General features: G+C 45.0%; 1 protein-coding gene and 1 long non-coding RNA gene across 3 annotated transcripts in view; both read left to right on the top strand.

Annotated features, from left to right (window-relative positions):
* The window catches only part of sorl1 (sortilin-related receptor, L(DLR class) A repeats containing), a 76,855-nt gene extending 69,151 nt beyond the window's left edge, over positions 1-7,704 (top strand). The window contains exons 41-48 of the mRNA XM_076035892.1: positions 135-325; positions 821-940; positions 1,090-1,254; positions 1,646-1,820; positions 3,390-3,496; positions 3,606-3,798; positions 5,744-5,956; positions 7,505-7,704. Of these exons, the coding sequence (XP_075892007.1) occupies positions 135-325; positions 821-940; positions 1,090-1,254; positions 1,646-1,820; positions 3,390-3,496; positions 3,606-3,798; positions 5,744-5,956; positions 7,505-7,572 (1,232 nt within the window). The 3' untranslated portion in view covers positions 7,573-7,704. The remainder of the gene's footprint in view (positions 1-134; positions 326-820; positions 941-1,089; positions 1,255-1,645; positions 1,821-3,389; positions 3,497-3,605; positions 3,799-5,743; positions 5,957-7,504) is intronic.
* Positions 7,705-8,064: 360 nt separating this feature from the next.
* Positions 8,065-10,240, top strand: LOC142895115 (uncharacterized). 2 transcript variants are annotated; one of them, XR_012928176.1, is made up of 2 exons: positions 8,065-8,685; positions 8,721-10,240. It is a non-coding gene; the product is annotated as an uncharacterized LOC142895115 (long non-coding RNA). The 2 variants fall into 2 exon arrangements; XR_012928175.1 differs by having other exon boundaries at positions 8,065-8,688.
* The last annotated feature ends 1,946 nt before the right edge of the window (positions 10,241-12,186 follow it).

Genomic DNA, 12,186 nt, shown 5'->3' with positions numbered 1-12,186 from the left:
CCACTGCTGTTAATTTAGGGCAGATATTCCCTAAAACCCTACATTGGGTGATGGTCTAATACATTTGTTAGCCACTGTGCATTACTCTATAGTAAGCTATGAATAAACCTTTAGACATTTGCTTTGCGCTGCAGCTACAAACCTGACGGCAGGGACCGTGTACGAGGTGGCTGTCTGGGCTCACACCAGTATCGGAGACAGTCCCACCGCCCTGTCCCACCACCAGACTGTCGGCGACCAACCGGAGAGGCCCGTCCTCAAGACCAAGGCTCTCAACCAGACTGCCGTGGACTGCGGCTGGACCATCCAGGGGGCCCCCGCTCAGGTACAGCAGCTCAGCAGACGTGGGAGTGGAAAGCAAACGCCTGAGTGGTGTTCAAAATATAAGACATAATAAAAAAAAAGCTCCACTCCTGTCTGTAAAATCAGTTCAGATGAGTATTACATGGGGCTACATGGGGGGTAAAAAAAACAGACAGAGATGCGGCAGCTATTAAAACTGGACGGACTCGCAGGCACTCGATGAAAAGACTCAAATCTGAAACAATGACATTCTTACAATGGCCTCCTGGTTTTTATGTGTGTATATATATATATATGTATATATATATATATACATATATATATATATGTATATATATATACACATACATACATATATTAGGGCCGTTAGTTGATTAAAAATTGTAATCACCATTAATCGAGTAGTGTCCTGAGTTAACTCGCAATTAATTGCAAATTTTTTACCCACCAAACATCAACTAATGAAGCTCACTTTCCGTGTGTGTGTGTGTGCTTGTGCTTGCGTCTGTGTGTGCAGGTGTACGGCGTCTTCTACGCCACCTCCTTCCTCGACCTGTTCCGCAGCCCTCACCAAGTCACCACCTCCTCTCTCAGCCTGATGGTCTCCGTGGAGAGCGATGAACAGTACCTCTTCCTGGTCAGTTCCTGCAGCCACTTTCCTCTGCTTCTTTTCCGAGAGTGACCTCATTGCCAATTGCTTGATAACCAAAACAGTTACCAGGCCATTAACGTAGTGTGAATAGTCGGCGTTGCGTCACAGCTTTTTTTTTTTTTTTTCTTGTCCAGGTGCGAGCCATCTCTCCTTACTTGGGCCCCCCCTCAGACCTCAGCGTGGTGAAGATGATCCCCAACGAACGGCTGCCCCCCAGGAACCTTCACTGCGTGCGCGCTGAGAAGACGCAGGCCATGCTGAAGTGGCAGCCGCCCTACGACTCCCCCAACGCGCCTCTGGTAGGACAGTAGAAAACGTTGACGCTTCGCTAGCACCGGGTAGCTAATAGAGCGGCCGGCGAAGACACACACACACTGCTTTAAGATCGGAAGGAGGTCAGATTGGCTAACCAGTGGTTACTGTTGTCTCTCTGTGGTCTCTGACCAGTCTGACCTCTGACCTCCACACGACTGCTGCTCACTGAATGCTTTCTCTTTTTGAGACGATCAGAAATTTTTTAAATACCAAAGACCAGCTTGCTTGGCACCATCAGCCATGTCTGGATTCAGATTATAATGTAACAGACATTATTTTTTCGGAAACACGTACAGGCTGGAGCCGATCGTTGATGTAAGTGATGCATGTCGAGCGGCGGCCCGTTGAACTTGACTCTCGCTGCTTTCCCTTCAGATGTACGCCATCCACGTGCGAGACGTGGTGCGCAAGACGGAGCGGGACTACAAGGTGAGCGATCAGAGCAACACGGTGGAGTACCAGCTGAAGGGCCTGGAGCCGGGAGGACGCTACAGTGTCTCCGTCCGCCTGCGCAACATGAGCAAGGAGGCCAGTTTCACCCTCACCACAGGTACACTGGCACCACTGACAGCGTCTGAAAAAAACAAACCCCAACATAATTCAACACGGTTCCTCTTGACCTACATGACATAACACGTTGAAAAATTCCCCAAATGCGCATCTGTCGCTAATCGGCAGGTGACCTCCTTTAATAGCCAACACCCGAAGAAAGAAAGAAAAACACACCATCTTGTGGGCAAATAATGTAATTGCACTCAAAACAAACACTATTCACCAAACATAGGACGTTCATAAGATACATAGGGAAAAAAAATAAACAAAGGGCGCCAACAATAATGCAACTACACTCCTAATCTGGACAAATCAGCAGTTTGGAACATAGATTGCATCTTTCCAAAATGTTTTCGTTAACTTGATGGCGGCTTTAGGTTCCCACCAAGTTCACCACATTTAATCTGAGCTCAAACAAAATGCCCTGCTTTGCAATTACAAAAGATTGAGATGCTGCAGTGGATGTTTGTTGTGAATGTACAGTCCTCAGACATACGATCAGCGTGTGTTTGGCCAAGTCACATAATTATGCTTCAACAAGTGACCATGGCACTTTTCTGCATCATTCAACCTTTATTAATCTAGCCTAGTCCAAATGAAGTTGGATCTACCTGCCGCACAAGGTGACTCAATTTACAGTGGTGAACCGGTCAGGATGCAGCGCAAAGACAGAGCAAGCCATAAAACTCAAAAAACAATACAACATCACATCGTTGGTCCAGTAACGCATAGAAAAATAGAAATCACGCAGTAATCCAGCAGTTGTGCCCTCACGGAAGCTTTTAGAGACCAGTTGAGTTGACAATTCCGATCACTTCCTGCAGAAAACTGATCTTAAGAACAACCACAAGTGGATTTGAGTGGACTCACGAAGCTGCTGGTGGTTATTTTTAAAAGGAGTAATGAAGGAAGATACAACAGTGTTTTACCAGTCTAGGTTTTATTCCTCAGCATAAACCAGCGCGTACGCCTGCGGGAGCAAAGACTTGGCCTGGGGCGACAACACCGGGTGCAACTAACAACTCCAGATGTGCGATGTGCACGTTGCTCCTTTTTTTTTTTTTTTACCAGCCTGTAATCTTAGCAACCAGCTGTAGCGGCCGTTAGACACGGTTGGCGGGACGTCATAATAACACGGCGGCCTGCACCAGAGAGTGTTTCTGTTGCCTGGTAGCACCTAGTCAAATTGTGACTTGAGGCTATACTGTGGGCAAGTGCGGAGGTGCGGCTCGTTTTTTTAAAAATTATATTTATTGGTGTGTTTTCTTTTGTGTTGTTGGGCTGTTTATGGCCTGCCAGTCAGGATCTTTGGAGGGGAAAAAGCCCGATGGGGAGGACACACGGCGATAAACAATAGAAAGAGTTACTTTTCAAATGGATGAAGGCTTTTTATATCGATGGTCCAATGAGTTGGTTGCCTTTGCTGCAGGTGCTCGGGGGGCCATGAGGCAGCCACCGTATCGCCACCCACTGTTGTTATGATTATTATTATTGTTATTTTTCTCCAAACTTCCCTCACCGCACCTGTCATCAAGCCATTAAAGTTGGAACTCTCCTCTCTCTGCAGTTCCTCTGGCCGCTCCCGAGGCGCTGAAAATCTTGACGGAGAAAGACCACGTCTTCCTCTTCTGGAAGAGCCTGGCGGTCAGAGAGAAGGGCTACAACGAGAGCCGGGTGAGCGAGACCCGGCCGTCTGACCGGGAGATGGAAGCCGTCAGCTCCGTTAGTTCCTCCCTGAATATGTTGTCGGTCCGCTGACATTCTCTCCCCTCACCCTCCCCAGGGCTACGAAGTGCACGTGTACGACAGCGTGACCAACCAGACGACCTGCCTGGGGAACACCACCGAGACGTACTTCCGCATCAGCAGCCTGCTGCTGGGCCACAACTACACCTTCTCGGTGCAGGCCCGCTGCCTGCTCAGCGGCCAGCTGTGTGGGCAACCAGCGCTGCTGCTCTACAACCAGCTGACAGCAGGTACGCACGCACGCACGCACGTTTATAAAGCTTTTATTAGGACTTTACATTGACCGCTGAGTGTTTGCCCCACAAGCACTGCCGTGCCTATGGCTCCCAGTCTTGCACAGTGGCTGATGCGTCGGCCTACGTACATCAGATCAAGCAAGCACTTCGTCCAGTTAATATCCAAATACAACACAACTTGCAGATTTTTGGTTGTTCAAGATAGCGATAAAGTTTTAAACCATGGTCATAACAAGGGGACTCATAACTCCCATGCAGTGCTGGGCAAGCTACTTGGAAAATGGGTTAGTTCAGCTAGCAAGTTACTCTCGATGAAACCTAACTTAGCTACAGCAGAAGCTACCCCCAGAGAAATGTAGCAAGCTACGCTACAAGCTACGTGACAAAAGTAGCTATCCTACGTGGCAAAAGTAGCTAGCCACGTGGCAAAAGTAGCTAGCCACGTGGCAAAAGTAGCTATCCTACGTGGCAAAAGTAGCTATCCTACGTGGCAAAAGTAGCTAGCCACGTGGCAAAAGTAGCTATCCTACGTGGCAAAAGTAGCTAGCCACGTGGCAAAAGTAGCTATCCTACGTGGCAAAAGTAGCTAGCCACGTGGCAAAAGTAGCTATCCTACGTGGCAAAAGTAGCTAGCCATGTGGCAAAAGTAGCTATCCTACGTGGCAAAAGTAGCTAGCCACGTGGCAAAAGTAGCTATCCTACGTGGCAAAAGCAGCTGGCTACGTCGACGTTTGTATCAACTTCATAATCAAGAATGATTTTCCACCAAACAAATATGCAGGCAAAAAATATTCAGTTTGATTGGTTATTATAAAACAAACTGGAACAATTCAAATGAGCCCTGTCTGGCTTTTTGTGTCTTCCTTCTTTCAACATTTACTAGCCGTACAATGTACTAAATGTTTGTGTGGAAACGGCAGTGAAACAATAATCTAATAAATACAGTAGTTAAATGCCTTGGCCAAAGGGAGCGGCGCTACCGTGACGCTACTGAAAAGCGGACAGTAGTTAACGAACGGCAGTACTAAGCTAGTAGCGTGCCCACTTGTAGCGCACTACTGCCCATCACCGCTCTCATGTTACTGTTTCTGTTATACTAAAGATGGATATAATTGAACAAGGGCAACATGTCGGTGCAGTGGTCAGCACTGTCGACCCACAGCAAGACACAGGTTCTGACCCGGTGGAGTTTGCATGTTCCCCCTACGTTTGCACTGGTTCCTTCTGACTTCCTCCCACAGTTGAGAAACCTGCACGTGAGGCAAATTTCGAACTTCAAATAGTTGACAGGTGCGAGGGTGAATTGATAACAACCAATAAACTGGGGACTTGTCCATGGTGTAGCCCTCTCTCTCTCACCCAAAGGCAGCTGAGATAGGCTCTGGCAACCCCTGTAACCCTCAGTGCAGGAAAGCCTGTGATAGAAAAAAATGTGTATTTAAGCAGTAAATATACTCGATTCCAACTGAAAGCAGTGTCCTCAGGTGAGTAAGTTAGAGTGTGAGTAAGTTAGAGTGAGGTAAATAGGAGATAGAGAGTGCGTGGGGTAGAATAGTCAGAGAGAGGAGATTGTGGGTATAGAATAGTGTTAGATGGGGTTTGGGGCCCAGCCAATAAGAAGCCTTGATTTATACACACCAATAGAATCCTTGATTTAAACATGACCATTAGGAAGCCTTAATTTGCTGTGACCAATAGGAAGTCTCATTTTATACCAGCTAATAGGAAGCCCTGATTTAAATTGCTAAGTAATGAGCACACTGACACTGATGTAGACACTGATCCTTCGCACAGCTCCTGCCTTTCTTCTAAACTCCACAACATCCACCCTAAAAAAAAAAAATCACATGATCATCTGAAAACACTTCGGCTGCTCGGTGGCGCCCCCTCCCTGCTGCCGGCTCTCACAGGCAGGAGTGACGTTGAGATCTCCCCGCAGGCTCCAGCGACGCCTCCCAGGGCGAGGGCCGCTCCGGGGACATGGCGGCGGTGGTGGTGCCCGTCCTCTTCCTGCTGCTGCTGGGGGTGTGCGGCGGCCTGGTGGCGCTCTACCTGCGACACCGCCGGCTGCAGAACAACTTCACCGCCTTCGCCAACTCCCACTACAATTCCCGCCTGGGCTCGGCCATCTTCTCCTCCGGGGACGAGCTGGGTGAGAGGACGCTGTATTGGACGCCTTTTCAGTTCGGGAGGGGGGGGGGATTTGCTTTTAGAATTTCACTGCCATGGAGACCTCGGTCAGAGTTTGTGTGGTTTGCATTTCCCAAAACAAGTTTTTAGGACTCCAGAGGTCTGTGCAGTGCAAACATCACTCACTACTTCCTGCTTCCACTGGTGTGTTAACTAGCATCCAGTTTTATATTTAACTACACAACAGCATCGATCAAATGGCTCCACTTCTAACAACAACTGTAAATAAATAAATAAATAATAAAAATAAATAATAAATCAGATTAGATGAGATTAAACTTTACTGTCATTGTCACCAGTACAGAGCAACACAATGCAGAGTGCAAATGAATAATTGAACTGTTGCTATAAAGTGCAGGTATGAAATAATGAGAAATGAATAATTGTATTGTTGCCATAGGTGTTTACATAGGTTGGACATATACAGATGAGATGTATCTGAGTTTATTGATATGCAATGATTTTGATGTTTGAGTTTGTTCATGAGTGCAGGGGGGTTATTGGCCGTGATGCAAAGGAAGTCGTGGCTAGTAAGTCTGGTAAAATTACAGCATGTCCAGCAGTGCAATTAACCAGTCCAGTTCGCCCCCTGGTGGCGTGAAGGGATGTGGGGTTCTAGGGGAGCGAGAGGGAGCAGAGCTCCGTTGGTTCAGTTCAGTAACTCAACAAATTGAATTACTTTGCATGGAATTTCTGTCTTTTAAACACTTTTTAAACAAAAGCGATGGAAGAAGTAGAAAGTCCAGAAGGAGGGAATGAAAGTAAAAAGTTGTCAGTAAAGTAACGAGGGATGCAAATCATTGATGAATTCATTAATCGTTAGTTGATTGACCTTATTGATCGATTAACGATTAATTGATGAGCTGCAATTTTTCCTGAGAACCTAAATTTCACAATGGAAAATGTAAGGAGGACATTGTTTAACCCTTAGGTAATGTTGTGGGTCCAATGTGACCCATTCTTACATTAGATCACAGTAAAAACACCCTAAACATTTGTCCTCTGACTTTAAGTTGACTTCTAATGGGTCACATTTCAACTTTTTTTTTTTTTTCAAAGTAACTTGTTCTAGGTATATTATGACCATCAGAGCATCTACATGTGAATTGCTCTTCCCTGCCACAACACTGTTTTGATATCAACTACCCGTGTAAAAAAATGGTCAATTAATTGCGACTAATTTAATTGAATCGATTCTATTCTTAATTGACAAGTAATCGATAATCGATTCATTGTAAAAAAAAAAAAAGAAAAAAAAAGAAATCCCTCATAAATACTCCAGTGAAGTACAGATACCTGAAAAATCTACTTCAGCACAGTGACAGAGTATTTGTACTTCACTACTTCCCACCTCTAATAAACAGCAGTGTTCAACCTGAGCGATGCCTCTGAGCGAGCGATGCTTTCTCAAAGCATCGGTGCAAAGCTGTCTGTGAAAAGATTCTACAGATTAAGTATTGTGACTTTAAAATCTTTTTTTTTTTTCTTTTTTTCCCATTTTCCCCTCAAGGCGACGACGACGAAGACGCCCCGATGATCAGCGGCTTCTCAGACGACGTTCCCATGGTCATTGCGTAGCAGGAAGTCCCGCCCATCGACCCTTTGTTTGTTTTATTTGTTTGATTGTTTTTTTCCCCTCCTTCCCCCCTGCCTTCTCTCTTCGCCCGCCCCTCCTGCTCCTTCGCCGTCGAAACCCCTCCCATCAGCGCTTGGGATGTGGGGGGGGCGGGTGTGGGGAGCGGGGTGTGGGGAGCGGGGTGTGTGTGTGTGGGGGGGGCGCTGATGAGAAGGAAACGTGAAGGAAAAAAAAAAGAGAGAGATATTTTTCAAATACATAAATGCACTTTGTTTTGGATGCGCAATAACTTATTTTTTATAATGTTAAATATATATGGGTGGGGGTGCGGGGGGGGGGGGGGGAGTGGAATGAAAGGACTGTGAGAAAAAAAAAGGGTTGGACACTGAAGAAAACTGTGAAGGATTTGAGTTTGTCGTGCGCGCCAGTGGGTTGTTGGGTGGGTGGAGGGGGTCGGGGGGGTTAGATTTGTTGGCGGGGGGGGGGGGCCCTTTTTGACCCTGTCGATGCAAACTCATTATCCATTGGGGGTGGGGGGGTCATTGCTTCAAGCCAAAACGGGCATCCAGAGACTCGAACCTTCAATGCCAACGACTCCAGAGGGCCAAACGCTGTCACATGTACAGAGAGAAAATATCCGAGCAGCCACAGCGAAGCGCGTCTACTATTGCATATTGTATGTTACGTCACAGCGCCCCCCCCCCCTCCCAGTGGTGGGATTTTATTTTGATTGATGGATTTGTGTTTTTTTTTTTTTTCATTCCCAGTCCAGAAACTGTTGGCCGTCTGCAAACGCATCGCAAGCTTTTCATTTGTTTTTCGTTTTTGGGATCCTGGATCCTCTCAGCGGTGGCACCAATTGTCGTTTGTAAATATTTTTGGCTTTTAATAATACGTCCCCTCCTCTATCATGCTGAACCGCATCCCTTTGTTCAGTTTTTCTAATTGTTTAGGTCAATTTTTTTTCTTGTTCTTTGCTCATCCCCCTTTCCCGTAGCTGTAGTCGTGGAGGAAGTGGGTTCTCAGGGAACTTTGTTGGCGTGGACACCAGCGCAGCAGCACCATCAGCGCCTCGGCTCAGACAGGCAGGGCGTGTTTCAGCCCATCCAGTAGTAGTAGTTTTTTTTTGGGGGGGGGGGGGGGGTTTTAGTAGTCTTTTTTTTTTAGTAATTGTCTGCCATCCAAATAATCCAACACTGTTGGAATTTAACAATCTTAACGTCAACTTCAACTGATCCCATTCATTGTTAGATATAAAGATCGATCATTTTCAGAAATAAATCATATTCAAGCAGATCCTACAGCGATTTTTAGTTTTTTTTTTAAATTTTTTGCACAGAAACAGCAAAACAAAGCGGCTTGTTGGTATTGTTGCGCGTTGCCAATAGACGGCTCTTTGAAAATAGGCTGGAAAAAATGGAATGGGCAAAAATACAAACAAACAAATAAAAATCTTACATCAATTATTCAGATTTTTTTTTCTGTTTTAAACCAAATTTTCAACGACGAACTGAGATCTCACAATCGTATTTTTTGTGTGAAAACGTTTTTCCCGGTCTGGACTCTTCGCCTGCAGAGCCGCAGGCGCTGATGGCGCTCTTGCTCTCATTCACCGTCTTCAGTTTGTAAAGATGTTTTCATGAATGTATTGTTTTCTCCGTGCTTTGCTGAGGGCCCGTCTCAGCTCATCCCGCTGCCACACACCGCCCTTCATCCGGCCCCTTTTCCTTGTTGCTGACCTGTTGTTTCTGCGGAGGAGCCGAGACACCTTTCGCTGGCTGTAATCATCACCTGAGCCCCGTTCAGAGCCCCACTGCAGAAAAAGAAACTGAAAAAAAAAAAAAAAAAAACCCAACCTAAAACATCCTCGAGCCCAAACACATTTTCTTTCCCCCCCGGTGATTTAACAGTGTCTGCACTGACCATTCAGGTTTCCTCAAGACTTCAGCTTGAGCGCCTCAAACTGTTAAACGTTTTTTTTTATTTTATTTTCTTGGCCTTAATGCAAATTCCTTTTGTGCTGTTCTCCCCCTGCGGAGTTCCTGTGTTCTTTTCTTTTCAGTGTTGCCACATAATGCCTTACGAAAACACATTGGGTTTCGATGTAATTTACTGTGTATATAATAGGACACAAGTGCGCACGCATGAAAACACACACACACACACACACACACACACACACACACACACTCTCACACACCTATAATGCAGCTCATAGCTGAGGAGGCTAAAGCTGAGATTACTGTTTTGGGCATTGGATTGATTTTTGTCAGATCACTGCTCTCTCCTGTGCCAGCTGCTGAAAGCCGGCCACCTTCTATTTTTAGTCGGGTTTTACAGGTGTACAAAGTGTAATTATTGTTTTGCTGTTATTTTTTTGTGACTGTTTGCTCCCCCCTCATCCCCACTTGTCTTAATGTCGACTTGTGTCAAATAGTTTTGCTTCAAAGCGCCGCCAGAGCACAGACTTCAACCACGTCTGACTTTGCCGCGTTGAATGATGTTGATTTCTTGCTCGCTTACGGTCTTTAAGGTTGCAAGAATATTAATGATAATAATTTAAAAATAAAAGATCGTTTTGGGGGGAATCAGTGCAAAGTGTTTAAAAAAAAAAAAAAAAGAAATAAAGAAGAAGCCACCTAAACTGAAATAAAGTTGCTCAAAGACAAAGTGGTGTTTCAGTTTTATTCCTGTGGGATGTTGATCCATCTGCTTCCCGCCAGCGTTCGCCTCACAGGGACGCGTACAGACAAACACACATTCACACTCGGCCAATTTAGAGTTGACAGCTCGCCAAATGTTCACGTCGGGCGATTGTGGGAGGAAGAAACCCTGACAGACACGGGAACAGCGTGCGAACTCAACCGGAGAAACTGATGTTGATCACAGTTTTGTGCAGAGAATCCAAGTTGCGAACGGGATTGTTTAAAAGTTGTCTCCAAGTTCTTGTCATTTCAAAAACAGAAAGGTTAATAAACGTCTAATAACTTCACACACAAGGCCCTGCACGTTGGCTTTAAAAGTTTGGATTGCTTTTGAAACATGTCTCTCTGTGAAGAAATGGTTTGGTCGGATGGAGGTTAGTTTATTCCCAGCGTTATCATCTTAAAGTCTTGTGTACTGATTGGATGGATGCCCCATCTCTCCTGAAAATTTTCAAATTTTTAATTGTAAATTTTAAAGTTTTTGTCCCTACATATATCTGAAAGACGATCATTTGATTTCTTGCTGCTTCATCATTTATTGATGTTCAACAAGGCAAAAATGACAATAATTGAAATATAATATTATCATAACTAAAAACCAATGCAACATAGTCACTGTTAGATTTGTTCAGACTGTCATAATGACTGGCCAAAGAGAAGAGTTGGTTGAAGAGTCCCAATGTTGGCTAAAAGCCCATGACAGGTTTTTCCTTAATCCATCACCTCCACAACGCTTTATCAATGACATTCTTTCATTTCCAAGTACATGTACGTATACATACGTGTGTGTGTGTGTGTGTGTGTGTGTGTGTGTGTATATATAAATATATATCTATGAAATATAAGCAAAGACAAGCTGTGAAGGCCTGACTGTTCAGATTTCATCAGTTTCTACTTAGAGTAAGATGCATTTAAAACCATTAGGCAGTGATCTAATTATCTAGAGTGCAAGCAAATGCACTCAGTGATGACTGGGGTGAGATTATTGTAAGAACTATTTAGGTGTCTCCAGAGAACATGGAATTGTTGGCTTTGTCTTTGCATGGAAAGAAACTTCTACTTCTTAAATGAGAAAAGGCAGGTTGGTGCTCTCTGCGGTCCCTTTTACTGGGACACTACAGAGCACAATGAACACACAGAAGGTTTCATATTCTTTAGTACACTGCACTCTTTTATACCTTTCACCTGAAGGTCTTTTCTAAATGCTTATGTTCTGGAATCTGGAGTACTGCTGAGCACTGGTGATCACATTAAAGCTCCGTGTCTTTATGAAGTCAGTCCTTTGACAGTGCAACATGCACAGGCCGCCTTGAAGAGATAGTTGAAAAATGAACTCGGTGCAAACCTCAACCTAGCACAAGAAAAGTGAGTCATTTAGCAGATTGCTTCAAACAGTGGAGTGTGGCAGACATTGCACCCATTTGCCCAACAGTGGTGGGTTTTTGTGGCTGTGATGTTACAGCATATTTGTCATAACAGGATTTTTTTTTTTTTTAATTGTTATTCCTGCTACTGGTAAATTAGCTAATGCACTCCACGGTTTAGAGGAGGAGGCATGAACTGTGTGTCTTTTCGTCTGTGCAGGACAGTGAGAACAAATGGACATGTTTGATTTATGCACATCACACCTTGAGTTGAGAGTTGGCCTCTCGAAACCTTTAAATCCACAGTGACAAAAGTCATTCCACAGCCATCTCACATCTGTCCTCCGGTGGCGGACGGTGGAAATGCCTGACCAAACAAAGTAGCATTAGCAATACCAAGACATGTCACATGTAAACACTTTTACGTTGTGTATATTTTTGGTGAGCCCGCGAGAGAGTCCATCTGTTCCTTCTCTCGCTTGCTCCACTTTTCAGAAAGCCCGAGCAGTACCGCCGTTCTGGAAATCAGCTGTGTGTTAGGTGAGAA

The sequence above is a fragment of the Nelusetta ayraudi genome, unplaced genomic scaffold (genome assembly GCF_046127955.1).
Source record: "Nelusetta ayraudi isolate G7.1 ecotype Tasmania unplaced genomic scaffold, CSIRO-AGI_Nayr_v1 ptg000048l, whole genome shotgun sequence".
NCBI classification, from domain to species: domain Eukaryota; kingdom Metazoa; phylum Chordata; class Actinopteri; order Tetraodontiformes; family Monacanthidae; genus Nelusetta; species Nelusetta ayraudi.
Note: the sequence above shows the minus strand (reverse complement) of the source record. Positions and strands in the feature narration are given on the sequence as shown.